Source organism: Schistocerca gregaria, chromosome 8 (assembly GCF_023897955.1).
Source record: "Schistocerca gregaria isolate iqSchGreg1 chromosome 8, iqSchGreg1.2, whole genome shotgun sequence".
Taxonomy (NCBI): Eukaryota; Metazoa; Arthropoda; class Insecta; order Orthoptera; family Acrididae; genus Schistocerca; species Schistocerca gregaria.
The window spans coordinates 288,131,562-288,148,508 of NC_064927.1; the positions used below are offsets into that span (position 1 = coordinate 288,131,562).

Sequence of the window (16,947 nt, forward strand, 5' to 3'; positions counted from 1 at the left end):
ACTGTCCTTTAACGCATCTCCCGTTAGTTACATTTTTTCATCCCCTTCCCCTTCTCCCCTCTGTCCTCCATCCACTCCCCTTCCGGTTCGTAATTAGCATGCAGCGTCAGCGCCGTACTATGACGGCGAAGCGGGGAATAGCTGCGGAGGGCGGTGCAGAGTCGGTGGCGGATGGCTTCGTAAAAAGGGAGTAGGAGGAGAGGAAGGTGGAAGAAGAGGCGGAATGAGGTCAGAGTATGGTGACTTTCGCCTGGCGCGTACGCCCGCGTTCTCCAGACTGCGTCTCGCGGAGGGGTTGCCCCGGCAACGGCTAGGAGCGGCAGCGGCGGAGGTATAAAAGGCCGGCTGACCGCAGACACAGCAGCTCACACTTCGGTCAGGCTCCCAGCAGTGAGGACCACACATCCACAGCAGCAGACATGAACACTTTGGTGAGTATTCCGAAGCGTCACCACGGTCACTCGTTCACCGCGCATCCACTCAGTTACCACTTGTAGAACAACGTATAGGAAAGCTGCAATAGAGAATCATTGAAAAGTCAGTTCTCTTCATGGGGAACCATCACTGGGCGGTAATTTGGGTTCAGTAGTCTCCAACGTAGCGCAGTTTCATTTTTCCAATATTTTTCGTGTATCGAAACAAGAAAGGACAAGATCATTACGGACAGGACACAAGGGTGGGGAAGGAAACTCGATATTTTGGAAGGAATCATCGAGCCAGTTGCCTGATGATTGTTTCCATCTCTATAGCAATATAACTGAATACTCTGTCGCTCCGTAACATATGTCAACTCATTTCCGTGATTTTCACCATTTTACCGGTAACTGAGGGTCAGTAATCTTCAACGTTACACAAGTTCTTTTATATTCTTTAATATTTACTATATTATTATTTTGTTTGGCATTTAAAGACGTGAAATAAATGAGAGAGATTGGCGTTTACCTTACGTTGACGTCAAGATCGTTAGAGACAGAACTCAAGGCTTGGAGATGGTAACCGTTCTACCAGTTTCCGAATTAATCATCGAAGAATCTGCCTCCAGGGAATTAGAGAAACTATGGATGACGGGCCTTTACAATCCATACTTCTTGAATGAGTGTCCATTCCCTTAATCACTGTCACATCTCGCAAGATGCTCGACAGACGAAAAAGCTATAAAATCTAGCTGCGATAACTTGTAATCCAAGTTTTTATGGCCTATGCCGTCGTCGCAGCCTTAACTACTTTTTTTCCCAAACAGTCGTTTCCTTTTGCGGGTGACATCATCAGATATTGTAGATGTGGTCGTCGTCTCACGTTAATACAGCTTCCGTAAACATCAGAGAGTTGAAACACCTCTGGAAGAGACGACGCTGGCCTAAGCGCGAAGAACATGTAAACACTGTCAGTGGATGCTATGTAATGAATGGTTCATGCCTTACTCTGAGAATCATCAACCAGTTGACAATGTATTTCTCTGAGTGTCTGTAACACTCGTCACATTTCGTGTACGACAGTTCTGAAGATCAGATGCCCTTTATTTGTAAAAGAATTCTAAACGAGTATAATGAAATAAGACATTTCCATATTAGCAGCAAGGAGCAACGCAGTAGTCACGGAAACACAAAAATATGTAGCTCATACTATCAGCTTTTGAAAAAATCTGAAATAGTTATCCTTCCCAGGTTCCTTACTTACACTTAAAAAAAAATTATGCATACCACTAGACTTCCTTCAGTAATTCCAAGCTATAGGAGTATTAACATTAAGAAACTTCTGATGAAGTCTGTAATGTAGAACGCAAGGTCGTTTTCATTTCGTTTACGAATTCTAACGCCTGTAGTAAACTCAGACGATGTCCCCATTAACAGGTGACAGACATCTGACAGAAAACAAAGTTTCTTTGCCTTATGATAATGATTGCACAGTAACCAATATATTGCAGCATGTGCAAAATGACTTTCGTTTTCGAAAAACAGTCATGACTTCATTCTGTTAAAGGCAACGTACATTTTAAATTTTGAGTAAACATTAACTACTTCAAATTCTCCCAAGACATTAAAACGAATCTGACCGTTTCATACAGATCTTTTGTCTCCCTCACAATGATCGTGATATCGATGTGTAAACATTGAGGTGTACCGAAGTGGTCCCACTTTCTAATACTCCCTAATGTTATATAGTACCCTGAGCTTTAGAATCGTACGTTCCCTTCGCTTTCTAGTGCATGAGTTTCTAGTATTTGACTCCGAAGTGAGAGATTCATATTCAGTGTCAGGTACGAATGCCACAAACTCCTATTCAACACACACATGTGGACACGAGTTCACGCTACTGTGCTGACTGTGCAAAGGTTTCTAAAAGCTCCTGTTTAGTATTGAACCTTATTTGCCTGATTAGGATTATAGGAATACATTTTTTTGTAGCATTCAAATCCAGTTCAGATTAGAGTACGTGAACATTATAGATATGCAGATATTCGACTTCTATTACTTCTAGAGTTGCAAAATGAATAATTTCCTAGTCGTTATGTTTAAAAGTATGATTAAACTGCCATGAGAGTCACCAGTTTACGGCAATGGATTTCTTAAAGCATTTTTAGTTCGATTTGAGTCCTGGAGTGAAATTTATCACCGATAGATCGCGTGAATTACATGAGCAGAAAACACCATGACATCTGTAATTTTGAAAACTAAACAATTCTTCTTTTTACACATGAATCATAAATGTTCAGTTTCGATCATGAATTCTGAGCATGTACCGGCATGTCACGTGATGAAACCTTCTCGGGCCTCTATCCGTGTGGCTGCGCTGAAATTCCCGCAACGTTTCGACGAGTGTGACTCTCATCGTCTTCTGGCGAAGTGATGACTCTATCAGCAATATAACCGGAAAAGTGCATGTCCCACTTGCGAAAGTCAAAAAAGTTCATTATATCATAACTACAGACTGTAATATGGAGCTGTGAAGATTATTTCTTAGCAGGACTGTGTCAAAACAACTGAATAAATGGTCTCTAGACCACATCTTAATGCCATGCAATTTTCAAGAGTGCACGCACCATATCAGTGTTTTCCTCCGCCTCTCCAGAATTGCTTTGTGTGTATTTTGTAGCCTATCTCCTCCAAAAGCTTGCTCGAAGTATTGTGGTATGGCCTAAGACCACAGCGAGAGGCAAGATCTTTCTGTCGTCTTGGCGGGAAAATTAAAGACAGGTTTCTGTTCTCGGGAATTCAGTTTAGTCAGTTTGCTGTTAGTCGTCCAAGTTTCGGAAGATGATCTGTCTGCTTATCTTCACTTGAAGATAGGAACAAAGGTTCTTCTCTCGAGAGATAGTAGGGACTCGTAGATCGTATCCTCTGCCATACGCTACACAGTGTTTTCAAAGTAAAGCAGTGGAAGATAATGTACATAAGAGTAACTTGCCTTGTAGGTAGTAGTTGAATGTTTTTTGTGGGATAATGAGAGAGAAATTTGATAACCTACATTTATAAATTACTTTTTTCATTTCCTTCTGTCAACACTCGGTTCTGAAACAAGTATGTGCCGCCATTATTTCCAACAGTTAGTACTGGTTTGTAATCGACCTCTAGCAGAATGTACATTACAACTCTTACATGTGAAGATACTAGCGATATTTGGGATTCATGTCACCCCTTGTCATGTGTAACGACGCCAGTTTGGTTATTCTGCAGGCAACATACACAGTTAGAGGACATGGATAAATGAGTGTGTGGTTCGTTGTGGCTGTTGCAGGCGGTCCTCGTCCTGACGATGGTGGCGCTGGCGAGGGCGAAGCCGCAGTTCCGGCCACAGCCGCAGCCCTCGTACTCCGGCAACACGTCGCCCATACCGATAATCCGGTACAGCAACGAGATCAGCCCCGACGGATCGTACGCCTGGAGGTACGTACTGCTCTCTCACAATACATACGACTCCACGTAGACACTCAGGTGACTTCCCTCATTATTTAACACACGTTGGACGCCAGTGTGCAAGTAATTCTGAAATACACAGGATGTCCCAAACATTCAAGTTCAAAATTATCCTGCCGGTAAAGGATCTTTAACTTGAACTTGAAGACAACAAAAAATAAACCCAGACCAAAACAGCGACCACCAGTCTCATTGCACTCTATGCAACAGAGCACAAATGTTCGCCACACTCATTCAAATTTCTCTGATGTTCCTTGTACAACAGCATTTTATCAACTACGTCCTCTTCATTTTCTACTATCGTTTCGGACGCCAACAAAACCAGGCCACTGCACTTGAAAACATCTACCACGCACAAATCATAAATGATTGCCTAGCACAATAACATCATACATATAATTGTAGAAACAAAAGCAGTTTACAAACACATGACCTTAAACCACGAGAAATATTGATTGCAATTCATTGGTTGCTTATTCAAAAATACTCGTTTTAGAATTATTTTGTGTATGATTTTTACATCTTGTGTTCTGATGTCTAAATCGGCTCAAAAAATGGTTTAAATGGCTCTGAGCACTATGGGACATAACATCTGAGGCCATTAGTCCCCTAGAACTACTCCTTGAACCTAGCAAACCTAAGGACATCACACACATCCATGCCCCAAGCAGGATTCGAACCTGCGACCGTAGCAGTCGCGCGGTTCCCGATTGAAGCGCCTAGAACTTCTCGGCTACCGCGGCCCGAATAAATCGGCTCACTAATTTCAGAATTCCAGCTGCAACCATAATTTAATGCAGTATGAGAGAGCCAACCGATGCTGTTAGCCAATGTGAAATGTAGAAATGTGAAGCGAGCGCTTTTTTAAGGACAATTTTTGGGGTTCAAAGTCTCATATTCCATTTTACTAAAATAGTGTTTTTGTTCAACTTTTCCAGTCAAAACAGTATTAAATCTTCCACAACATAGACATGGAGCAGACTGTAACTAATACTTCCCAGTAGCTGTGCAGGATTTTGAGTCGGATTAGAAGCAAGGTGCCGGAATCAGTTTCTTTCTAACACGAATATAGCCTGTTTTACTAAATTTGTCGCTAGACAAATTCTTTTCTAATAAATTACTGTGATGCCATCAAAGAAGCAAGGGATTATAGCACAAGCAATTTTAGAACGAAAAGAATTTTATATTATTTGTTCGTCTTCGATCGCCTAACACTTCTCTTCATACCTCTGGATAACTACAAAATTATTCATCCATTGAAATAGAAACCGGCGATCTGTCCATCCATCATCTAAAGGTGAAAAGCTGCTTTGCTCCAAGGTACATATTTGGAGCAGATGAATAAGGGAAAAGTGCTCCTGAAGTCGTTGTTGGGAAACGCTTTTAAGTGTTGCGAGCGTTAAGACTAGTAGATCTGGTAAGCTAGGGAAATATTTAGATGCTAAGTAATGGGACAGTTGCCACCGTTACACAAGCCTGCGGCAGCGAGACATCCGCCTTGCTTCAGCTGACGGTGCATTTCCAGCCAATGCCCGTAACCGCAGTTGTCACAGCTGAAACTAACTCTAGAGGATGCAACAGCAAAAACGACTCTAGCTGAAATACGTTCCAGAGAATTCATGGCTGCCTCACAGTTTCCTGCGAAGAGAGTGCATTATGCCAACAGCGTGCTTATGCCTGACGAGAGAGGCCATTCGCTTCTACACCGAAGGCTCCACACTTCGTGGCTAATCTAACAGCCACAAGATATAAGCAAAGACGTGAAAGTAAAATTCTCTTTTACATTCAACAACTGGGAATGCTGGTCATCAACGTAGGTTTAAATGCGCTGTGAACGCTGACACTAAAACCGAACGTCAAGGACTTCTTGCAAACTGTACTCCACACCACAGAGTCCTGCCATTGTAGTACAGTTATACACGAAGAGTCTAGCTATCACTATTGTGAGAGTGCGAACTCACCTCGGTAATACGATATTTCACCACCACACCACGTCTAAGAAGTCTCCTGGGGTGTAAAGCGAGCTTTCAGTTATTCCCTGTCGACCAAAATACGTAAAAAAGGTCAATGTATCTAAACTTTTTCTCATTAACAGAACACATTGACAAAATTTTTTCGTTCATGGACACTGAAAAATAAACTGCGTCATACTTAATCCTCGGAACAGAAAAGTGTAATACCAGAAGCGTCATCTGTACTCCCTGAAAAACCATCGAATCAAGTGGCACAATAAGACACTGGATTTTGAAGGCCAGTGGTTCAGATCTCCGGATTTGGGTTTCCCGTTGTTTTCTGAAGCTGCTTAAGGTATATGCTGAGATCATTCCATCGATAGACACTGCCGATATCTTTTCCCGCCCCGAGTATGTGTTTCATCTCTAATGACATCGTCTACAACGGGAAGTTAAGCTAAATTTCCTTCATACGAATTGCCTGTTGCATTGAAAACTCGAGCATAGATACTATTATTCGCACATACCAGCACGTTAACGTGACGCACCTAGGTTCGGAAATAACAAAGTCTTCTCGGAAAGTCGGAAAACACCGTGTTAAGAAAGGCGATGCGCCGCCAATAGTGAAAGCGGCAAGAACTGGTTTATCCAGAACTGTATATTTCCAGGTGTCACGTTGTGTGGGGACCAGCAGCGCGCAATTAATTTCACTCCCACTATCTCCGGTTGTCACAGCTCTGTTATTCTACCACTTGAGTTATGTAACGTATTCAATGCAGCGCCACATGCAGTTGGCGGAAAAACTTCCCAGAGGCGTCTGGAAGTAGTTATGTCTAGCATTCTAAATTACGAGCTACGTCTTAAGAAACATCGTTTCTGACTATCGGAAAATGCTTTGGGGTAAAAATTTCATCCGTATCGTTCTCGCACAGATTCCAGATAAACGATATACTTCTATAAATATCTTTAATTTCGTCAAACTGAAGATGATTTGGAGGGAGAACTTCACAGTGGTGTCCATCATTTAAGACCTATCCATAGCCGGCCGAGGTGGCCGAGCGGTTCTAGGCGCTTCAGCCAGGAACCGCGCGACTGCTACGGTCGCAGGTTCGAATCCTGCCTCGGGCATGGATGTGTGTGGTGTCTTTAGGCTAGTTAGGTTTAAGTAGTTCTAAGTTCTAGGGGACTGATGACCTCAGATGTTAAGTCCCATAGTGCTCAGAGCCATTTGAACCATTTTTGAACCTATCCATATGGCACGTTCGGATCGGCTTCGAAATGTGTGAGGGACTAGACTCTAAATCCAGGATTTCGGACTTCAGTCTTCAGTCATTATGATGATTTCTTAAAGTAGTAGTAGTTGTTGTTTCCTTTATAACTGGTGTAGTACCAGAGTAAAAATATCGCAGAAAGGCAGGCAGAGGAGTAGTAGTGTGCTCTGTTCAGCCAACCTTCGGCTAACAGATAATGTAATGTAGTACGTTACACATTAAAATCAAAACATAAAGTGATAGCTATTGTGGCTCTTAGTTTCATGCAAAGTGATCTTTTCTTGTATGACATCACTCGACAGTTCACGGCAGAATTAAGTGTCGCAACGGTTAAGACTCGTGTCCAGGAGCAGTGGATTTCGTATCCCACCTGTGGAAAACCTAAACTGGTTGGATTGAAGCGAATATAGGAAGACCACTTCATCATCCTGATCCATTCACTTCCATCACTAATCTTCTCGCCGTCGATGTCAACTGCAATTCTAACACCATTACTTTTTTGTAGGCTTCTAATAGCTCGCGGAAAGAGGGTGGTATGTAAATATTTTCTGCAGATTTATATACAAATTATATTCTGCAAAGCAAACGTGACTTACGTCCAATCGTTAAAAAAATAAATGCCAAACTCTTCTGGTGAGTGGGATACAAAATCTTCAAATGTGTGTGACTTGCTAAGGGACCAAACCGCTGAGATCATCAGTTCCTAAACTTACACAGTACATAAACTAGCTTAAATAAACTAATGATTAGAACAACTACCACACCCATGCGCAAGGGAGGACTCGAACCTCCGGCGGGAGAGGCCGCGCAATTCCATGACATGGGGCGTCTAACCGCGCCATCACTCCGAGCGGCAGAGTGGGATACACCATGAAGAAGATCATCTGCACATATTACGTGGACACAACCTATGCAGCGAACTACTTCTTCCAGCTGCTGCTGATTACCGTAGTTTCTGTTGTCAACAACTCATTTCCTGAAAACATATTCGTAAGCCAGCCGTTGTCCTACAAAAAGTTACAGTGGTTTCAGATGCGCATTTCTACTGTAGAATCCTTATGAAATTCGTGGTGTCAGGAAATGTTATTCAGTTTGCTAAAATCGTTTTGGAGACGGATTTAATATCATACACATCACACGTAATTTTCTACCGAAGAAGAGGTGCTATAAACCATTTACAGAAACCATATAAACAGCATTTTATAATAACGTGGTAGCATAGCTCGTATCGCCAGCAGGTCGAACGTAACATCAATTGAACTGAAGAGAGAAACTGAAATTTGTCCACTGTCTGTTGGTTTGGAATTAGAAATTTCGAGAAAGATTCCTAGTAGAAAGTTTCAGAAATTAGACTGAAGAGATCGTCACATTAAGTTCCAAAGGTAATGAAAGGGGCTTCAACGAATATTGATGTCGTTATTGCAGGGATTTTAGTATCCTGTTGTTGTTGTTGTGGTCTTCAGTCCTGAGACGGGTTTGATGCAGCTCCCCATGCTACTCTCTCCTGTGCAAACACCTTCATCTCCAAGTACCTACTGCAACCTACGTCCTTCTCAATCTGCTTAGAGTATTCATTTCTTGGTCCCCCTCTACGACTTTTACCTTCCAAGCTGCCCTCCAATACTAAATTGGTGATCCCTTGATGCTTCAGACCATGTCCTACCAACCGATCCCTTCATCTAGTCAAGTTGTGCCACAAACTCCTCCTCTCCCAAATTCTATTCAATACCTTCTCATTAGTTATGTGATCTACCCATCTAATCTTCAGCATTCCTCTGTAGCACCACATTTCGAAAGCTTCTATTCTCTTCTTGTCTAAGTTATTTATCGTCCATGTTTCACTTCCATACATGGATACACTCCATAAAAATACTTTCAGAAACGACTTCCTTACATTTAAATCTATACTCGATGTTAACAAATTTCTCTTCTTCAGAAACGCTTTCCTTGGCCTTGCCAGTCTACATTTTCTATCCTCTCTACTCCGAGCATCATCATTTATTTTGCTCCCGAAGCATCAAAACTCCTACTTTAAATTCCTCTTTTCCTATTTAGGATACTATCAGATGCACATTAAACCCACGTCATAGCTTCTCTAAAGCAAACACGGTAGACGAGACCTAGACATCCCCTCGGTGTGAACAAAATCTCGTTAGTAAGAATATGGATGACGCCCCAGCAATTACGCCGTTGATAGCCGTATCCTCCTGCCGTGTCGGTGGCTGGTAATTAATGAGCGTAGCCGGTGACGCAACTGGCAGTGGGATGGGATAGGCTCCCGGGACCACGCTGGGCTGGGCAGCCGGCGTGTGATGGGATCAAGGCCGCGGTGCGCGCTTCCTGTACGCGCTCACCTTGCTCTCTGCACTTGCCGGTCACGGTCTCATGGTGTCCAGCACTGCAACGCCGTGACCACGGCGGCACCGAGACGTAATAGTCGACTCTGGCTAAACCGGCGGCTGCGTTCTCTCTTTTTAGCTTAACGAAGCACCCTTCACTGATCTTGATGTTGTAAACTAAAAGCGTTCCTGAAAGAATGAGTAGAATCTGCTTTCCCAGATCTCAAGTACACCAACTAAAGCATATCACGTGTCAGCCTAAGGTGGAATATTTGTCTACGACATCTGATTTCGTCCCAGAACGTACCTCCAGTATCTACTGAAAATACGAGACACAGGATAAATTTGTTCGAGTCCTAATCATGAAATAAACTTATTGGAGATTTATCGCCGATAAGGGAAGTAATTCGGTGTAAGAAACACTGATCAACGATATTTCCTGGGTATATTCAGAAGTTTCTTTTAACACCACATAGAATGTAAAAGTATATCTGCATTAATGGTGCGGCGTAAAAGTTTGTATCATTCGAGACGAACAGACTAGGTCCTGCCACTTCCATTTCATACGCTGCCTTCTGTCTTTATCATGACCTATAACACAATGACTATAACATGTTCTATATGCACTCACCACACAGTCTTCGGCAATAACAGATCCACATGTGAAACGGACCCATTAGGCATCAAAAAAATTGCTCTGAACACTATGGGACTTAATATCTTTGGTCATCAGTCCCCTAGAACTTAGAACTTTTAAAAAAAATGGTTCAAATGGCTCTGAGCACCATGGGACTCAACTGCTGTGGTCATCAGTCCCCTAGAACTTAGAACTACTTAAACCTAACTAACCTAAGGACATCACACACATCCATGCCCGAGGCAGGATTCGAACCTGCGACCGTAGCAGTCGCACGGTTCCGGACTGCGCGCCTAGAACCGCGAGACCACCGCGGCCGGCATTAGGCATCGAAGTGGCGTTGAGGGAGCAGGCCAACACTAGGCCATATGGAAAAATGCAGTGTGCATAAATTTAGGCTGGTCATGTTAAATCGCGACAGTTTAAGCAAACTTTTGGCCGTCTCATTATGTTTCCTTTTGCATTGTCTGGTAATAAAGCTGTAATTGCTGTACTGGCACACTAAATCTCATAAGGAGAATTTTCACCCCTCTTTTTTTGGCTATGTAGGCCTACTTGCATTCATTCTCTTGAGACATCGCAAAAAACTTTTAATAGCTTATGTTGAATTAAGATGTCATTTCGACCACGAACTATCCTCGAAGCCAGTCTGAAATGGGCCCAACATTTTCGTGGGCTCTTCTTGAAATTCCGTACACCTGGCTAATACTGTCATTAAATGTCAGTGATTTCCCTCTTTCGCTCTGCACTTAATAACAACTGTCGTAACTCTTACTTGCGAACGATATGGGTTGTAAGCCAGCGAACAAGAGGGGTAGAGGGGGATATGTTGTGAGTATTTTGGTATAAGAAATCCCTAGTCTACAGAGGTTGATTATAGAGGAATCTTATTTCGTATGATTTCTTATTCGTATTTGTCTGTCTCTATTGCACTAAAAATGTCTTCAGAGCAGTGCGTATGACAACGGCATGCACTGTGTGTCGTGTTTGTAAATACATTTCTTACACTGACGCACGTCGCTTGCTGTTGCAGCAGAGATTCCCCTCAACCTGGCCCTCAGAGCAACTGGATAAGGGGACGTGGCAGCAATGCCCTTCGTCTACTGATGATATGTGAAGAGTCTACTTTACAAGACTCACATGGACGTAGTTGCAAGGACTCTCACAACCACACAAAAAATTCGCCAAATTCGTGGGTAGTCTACGTTACGTCGTTGTACACGTTGTCATCATCACCGTGGCTAACATTCTAAAGAATATCTATAAGAGGACAGTTCAGAGTTTGTTACGCTCTGTTCTTTACGCTGACGGAACGCAGTGAGTTGTCTGTATGCCGCGTAACTGTTCACTCGCACTTCCTTATATTTATTTGTATGTCAGATTGACATGGTTCTTCTCGTGTTTTGGGAAATACAGTTTTGACTATTGGGGTGGTATGAAATGGATCCCGACAGTGAAACTAGTCATTAGGTAAATTAAAGGGAAATTTGCAACTTCTGCTATTTTTCATTTGTATTGAAACGTAGTGAACATAGTTGTTGCAGTACTGTTGCTCATTTTTCTAATTAAATCTTACAGACTTTTTCTCTGCTAGGAAGATATTTGCACAAAAACAAAGTTAATTACGGAACGTAGTTAATATTAATTGTAGTTGTTCTGTAAAGAGTCAACAAGTTCCCTCATAAGAAAATACCCAGGAAACACATCTGAACAACTTCCAAAATTATGTCGGAACAGTTTGACTTCGTCCTGTAGAGAGAATATGCTGACGAGGCCGCATGAATCTTCTGGACGCATATACGTTGAACGACAGAGCGGGGTAGCGCAGTGGGTAGCACACTTGAGTCGGATTCGGGAAGACGACAGTTAAAACCCGCATCCATCCATCCTTATGCCTCTAAATCACTTAAAGCGAATGCCAGGATGTCTCCTATGAAAGGGCACCACCACTTTCCTTCTACATCCTTCCCCAATCGGAGCCCGTGCTCCGTCCCTAGTGACGTCGTTGTCAACGGGACGTTAAGCAGTAACCTTCTCCTCCTCCTCCTGCCTATACGTTGATCGAGCTCGAGAGGAGCACAACAGGGAAGGGTAAGGCTACTGTCAATGCCGAAAGAGCTTCCAGGCTAGTGCCAATTTCGTCTCCGACGGTTGTTCACTGGAAGAGCTACTCCATTCTCAACGACTCACGTGAGATATACAAGTAAGGTGAATTACGAGAAAAGAATACTGTTGAATCTTAATCGGCGTGTGTTTTCTTTTCTGCAGCTACGAGACGGGCAACGGCATCGCGGCCGACGAGAGCGGCGCGCTGGAGAACCCGGGCCAGAAGGACCTGGAGGCGATGCGCGCGCAGGGCTCCTTCTCGTACACGGCGCCCGACGGCTCGCCCATCAGCGTGCGTTACGTCGCCGACCGCGACGGATTCCACCCGGAGGGCGCCCACCTGCCCACGCCGCCACCCATCCCGCCGGCGATCCAGCGCGCCCTCGACTTCATCGCCAGCCAGCCTCAGCAGCCGGGCAACAACGGCGGCGGCCAGTTTCCCAGGCCGCAGCCCTTCCCCCGTCCGGGAGCCTTCGGCCGCCGCTAAGGCTCCAGGACGACCGCCCCTCTGATGACGATCCATCCAAGACGGCTTCGCTGTTGCTACTGTGACACTGCGCCACTCCAGCTGGCCTGTGCGGCCCAAAGATCTCTCCCGTCTGTGGTGTCTGATGTGGACCACCAACAAACTCATCGTTACAATCTCTCCACTTCCCTTTCTCTTAGTCAGCCCTTCCTCCACTTCCTTTACCACCTCTTCACTCGGTAGAAATGCAAACCCTTTCCGTTTCAAAAATTTCCCCAATCCCTCAACTGAGTAACAATTTTTGTAGCACTTGACGACAGTTACTCAAGACCTGCAGACGTTACAAGCAGACAGTGACGTATGTAGGAAAACTTCTGAAGCTCTGGCACCTCCTAGTCCCTTTCTTTTCAAAGTACAAATACTGCGCTCACGGGTACCTTCTTTTGCTCTATCGACTCCCTGTCTAGAGTTGTCCTTCGTGTAGTTCATCTTACATCTGTTGCTTATTCTTCACGTACTCAACTGCAGTAACGATTCGTCCTTTTTGTTACTTTCGAGTATGTTTCTTGATCCACCTATCAGATTATAGACTAATATTACACGCGAAGTCGTCAGCTATGGACCTCGGTAAACTACATATAATGACCTCCAAGTGTCAGGCAATCGAGCCACTAGCTCGATCTCCTACACACATACCTTTATTTTTAAATATTCGTGTATAGTATGAGCAGTACGGCCTAAGCTATGACACAACTGCGGTTGTGAAATTGCGGTTTGACATTTTCAGGTGGTATCTCTCACTCGCCCTCTTCAGAATATCCTCCATTAACTTATTTTCACCTCACGATGCGTATTGCGCTCGTCACTGGTGGGGTAACTCTTACAATCTGTGGTAGTGATCTAACGGCCTCAGCAGCTGAGAGGAATTTCGAGTGGGTCGCAAATAACATAGTGCATACACCCTCCGATAAACGCTTAGCTTGCCAGTAGAAACTATAGCGAAGACACATCACGCCGTCTTTCTACTAATAGACTTAACTTGTAAGCACCATGACCAAGTGACGAACCTGCAGACGGATTTGTCATTGAGTGATTTGTATTTTTATTAAATAAATGTGCAATCAACTGTACCCTCTGTCTTATTTATTTTTTGTATTTATTTTCTATACCTATTCCATTCCTTTGTAATTAATCCAGCGACATGCAGTGAAGAAAGAGAATACGATCGAGATGGAGTAGTGACACTGGGATTCTACTTTTATTGGGGAGAAATGAGATTCTGATCAGAAACCGGATTTGTAAAATAAGGTTTTCCTTAGTTTTTCATAATCATTTAAAGGCTGGACGTTTCTTAACAGGAGAATCGTCCAGTTAAGTGAGAAGAGCTTTCACTACTATGAAAGGGCTGATTAGCAAAGCTATCATCTAGGCTAAAAACGAAAGAAACAAATTTCGATGCAGTCAACTCGTAGCTTAAACCTGGTTCACACAGTTCGTTCAGAAACTGGCCAAAACTATACCTCTTATTGTGGACAAGTATGACGAGCTACAGCGCTATCAGCTGTACTGCTGCGCTAAATTTTAAAATCAGTGAAACATATAAAAACGATCACAGATATTTGTCGTGTGGCATAGTGACAATGTAAGTCTTTCATATGCAAGACGTTACTAAATTTTTCGACAAGTAAGGCTATTGTGCAAAATGTACAGTACCTTTCTGTTAATGATGTCTTTATCCGAAATAGCACTATCGGGGTTTATTTATCTTGCTCCAGTAAGACATAATATGAAAGTAATATTTTATACCTCAGTTGTAGAACCTTCCACTAGCGTATTTGTAGCTAAGATATTAAACACTTGAGAGAAGTAGTCAAATCTTTACTGTAGATGTTTAGAGGTATCTCACGTTGTTTCTGGACGACACTAGCTGCCTACCTTCAGTGAACCAACTCTGCTGTCGGTCGCTGGTAACCGGTTTCGATTTGCTGTTTCTGTTTTACAACTAATTCATTTTACGATTAATTCAGGTCAGAGAAACCATTCAGTTCTTTATGGGTACATTGTTCATTGAATGACACTATGTTTTACATTAGAATAACAGTTATTTCCCATTTTTTAAACCAGCAACTAGGGAATGTCGGTTATTTGCCATTTTAGTCTGATTTACCTGTATTTACAGAAATAATTGGTACTCAGTGAAATGGTTCTTTCTGACGCGGGACAATAACCTAATGTTTATTTCAATATTTTGATTTTGAGCTTAACTGGAACATACTTCACGTCTTTAAACTTTCTTAAGACAGCCATTGGAAGGAACACAACATTATTATTACGTGAATTGCTTTCTATTATATGGATACCGCTGGATACGTTCCGACTTGCAAGTGCGTTATTTTTCATCAAGCTGAAAGAGTAGGATTTCAACAACGACAATTATAATCGTACGTACACCCGCATCATCATCATATGTAATAACAGACACACTAATCCTAAATAGACTTGCAACAACTAAAACTACCTACAGTCATGACAGCTGACATACTACATTATACAGTTTAGTGCGTTGAACACAAAGCTAGAAATAAAATTAGACTTTCTGATAGGAAATGAAAGGAAAGCGGCTAGTAAGAACACGAGTAAAGAGAAGCACTGTTGGCGTATGTAATGCACTTAAACGCGTGTAAACAAACATTAATTGTCGAGAACCTGCTGCTAAAACTTTTGCATACCATGTATATCCAAGGTAGTGATGTCAACGTTAAACGAAGAACTAAACTTAGACTACGGACGACAGGCAGCTAATAAGATGTAGAAGTAACTCCACATTAACACTGTTCCCTGTCGCAGGACCTGTTGGCAAATTGACGGAACTATGTTTGTGTGTGTTTGTGTAAAGTCCTAAGGGACCAAACTGCATAGGTTATCGGGCCATAGACTCAGACACTACTTAAACTAAGTTTAACTAACTTATGCTAAGAACACCACACACAGACACCACTGCCCAAGGGAGGACTCGAAACTCCGCCGGACGGAACTATGGGAAGGATACAATTCAGTTGGTCTTGTTGCAACTGTGAAACGCTACAGAGGCGATGAAGGAGAAATGTTATAGCGTGTGTGGTGGTTCTTTTACGTATGTGTATTGTTGGCATTTGTTTGTTATGTAAAGTTGGAGTTAGTATTATTCTGCCTGCATCACAATAGAAAAATTATTTACGTCACTGACTCTGTTATGGTACTTCTCGCAATTAGTTTCCCCGACACGCTGTTTTTATAGTAGAACACACATTACACATTGTTCCAGGTATACTAATGTATTATTTATAACTTTGTTTTACTTTTGTGAAATTGTAATTGTGGGGAGATTCTCGCAATTTCCATTAAGCGGGGATGAAAATAAACTTTATTGAAATCTTTTTATATGACTATTGCTCAATATAAGAGAAGCCGACTACTATCACTGCTTCAAAAGATGAACTACTAATCAAAAGAAATGTCCTACATTTACAATTACCTTTATTATTTGTCAAAATTAGCAATATTAAAATATTTCTTATGACTCTACGCCGTTATCATTTGGAACAGTGACGTAGACATCTGCACCAATGATCCCCTATAGAGTTTGCTAAAATGATTTAAATCATTCACTTTATGAATACAGGACCTGCTATAGTAAAACATTAGCGACACTTTTACGTAATATTTCATTATAATTAGTATCAATATTACACGAAACTTACTTTTTCGTGCCTCATCACCAGATGACTTCTTATGCAACCAAGAAACAAAAGAAAAGTGTTTGTGATCCTTAATCGAAAGGAACAGAGATTACAATAACAATCACAAATCATATTAGTTGATTACATAGTATTTTCTATTTTTTTGCGACAATATTTATTTCGTTACGACGCCAGTTCTGTTAAATTTGTGAAGTTCTTCTATATTATTATCTTTTTCGCATTAGGTGACGTACCACCACAAGGGCCTCCTACTACGGGTGTACCCAAATATTTCCAATTTTGGGTCTCGCTCTCTACCAGGATTAGCACTTGACATGATTTTTAAAGTCTTCAGTCACACTTGTCACTGCACTTGAACTAACATCTACAGTATTTGTTTACAATGTGTTTTCAGCTTTACAATTTTTTGTCAGGCCTTTCTCTTTGCCCTATGTCTGCACATGAAGGCGAACAGTTCGGAATAACCTATGACCCTATAACAAAAGGCTTATACTCCCCCATTAGGGTTACAGGCGCATAGGA

At 42.3% G+C, this 16,947-nt stretch overlaps 1 protein-coding gene across 1 annotated transcript; it reads left to right on the top strand.

Annotated features, from left to right (window-relative positions):
* The first annotated feature begins 351 nt into the window (after nucleotides 1–351).
* On the top strand, nucleotides 352–13,815 carry LOC126284089 (endocuticle structural glycoprotein SgAbd-8). Its single transcript, XM_049982737.1, has 3 exons — nucleotides 352–431; nucleotides 3,736–3,884; nucleotides 12,382–13,815. Exons 1-3 carry the CDS (start codon nucleotides 420–422, stop codon nucleotides 12,704–12,706), a joined length of 486 nt encoding a protein of 161 aa, XP_049838694.1. The 5' UTR covers nucleotides 352–419; the 3' UTR covers nucleotides 12,707–13,815.
* The last annotated feature ends 3,132 nt before the right edge of the window (nucleotides 13,816–16,947 follow it).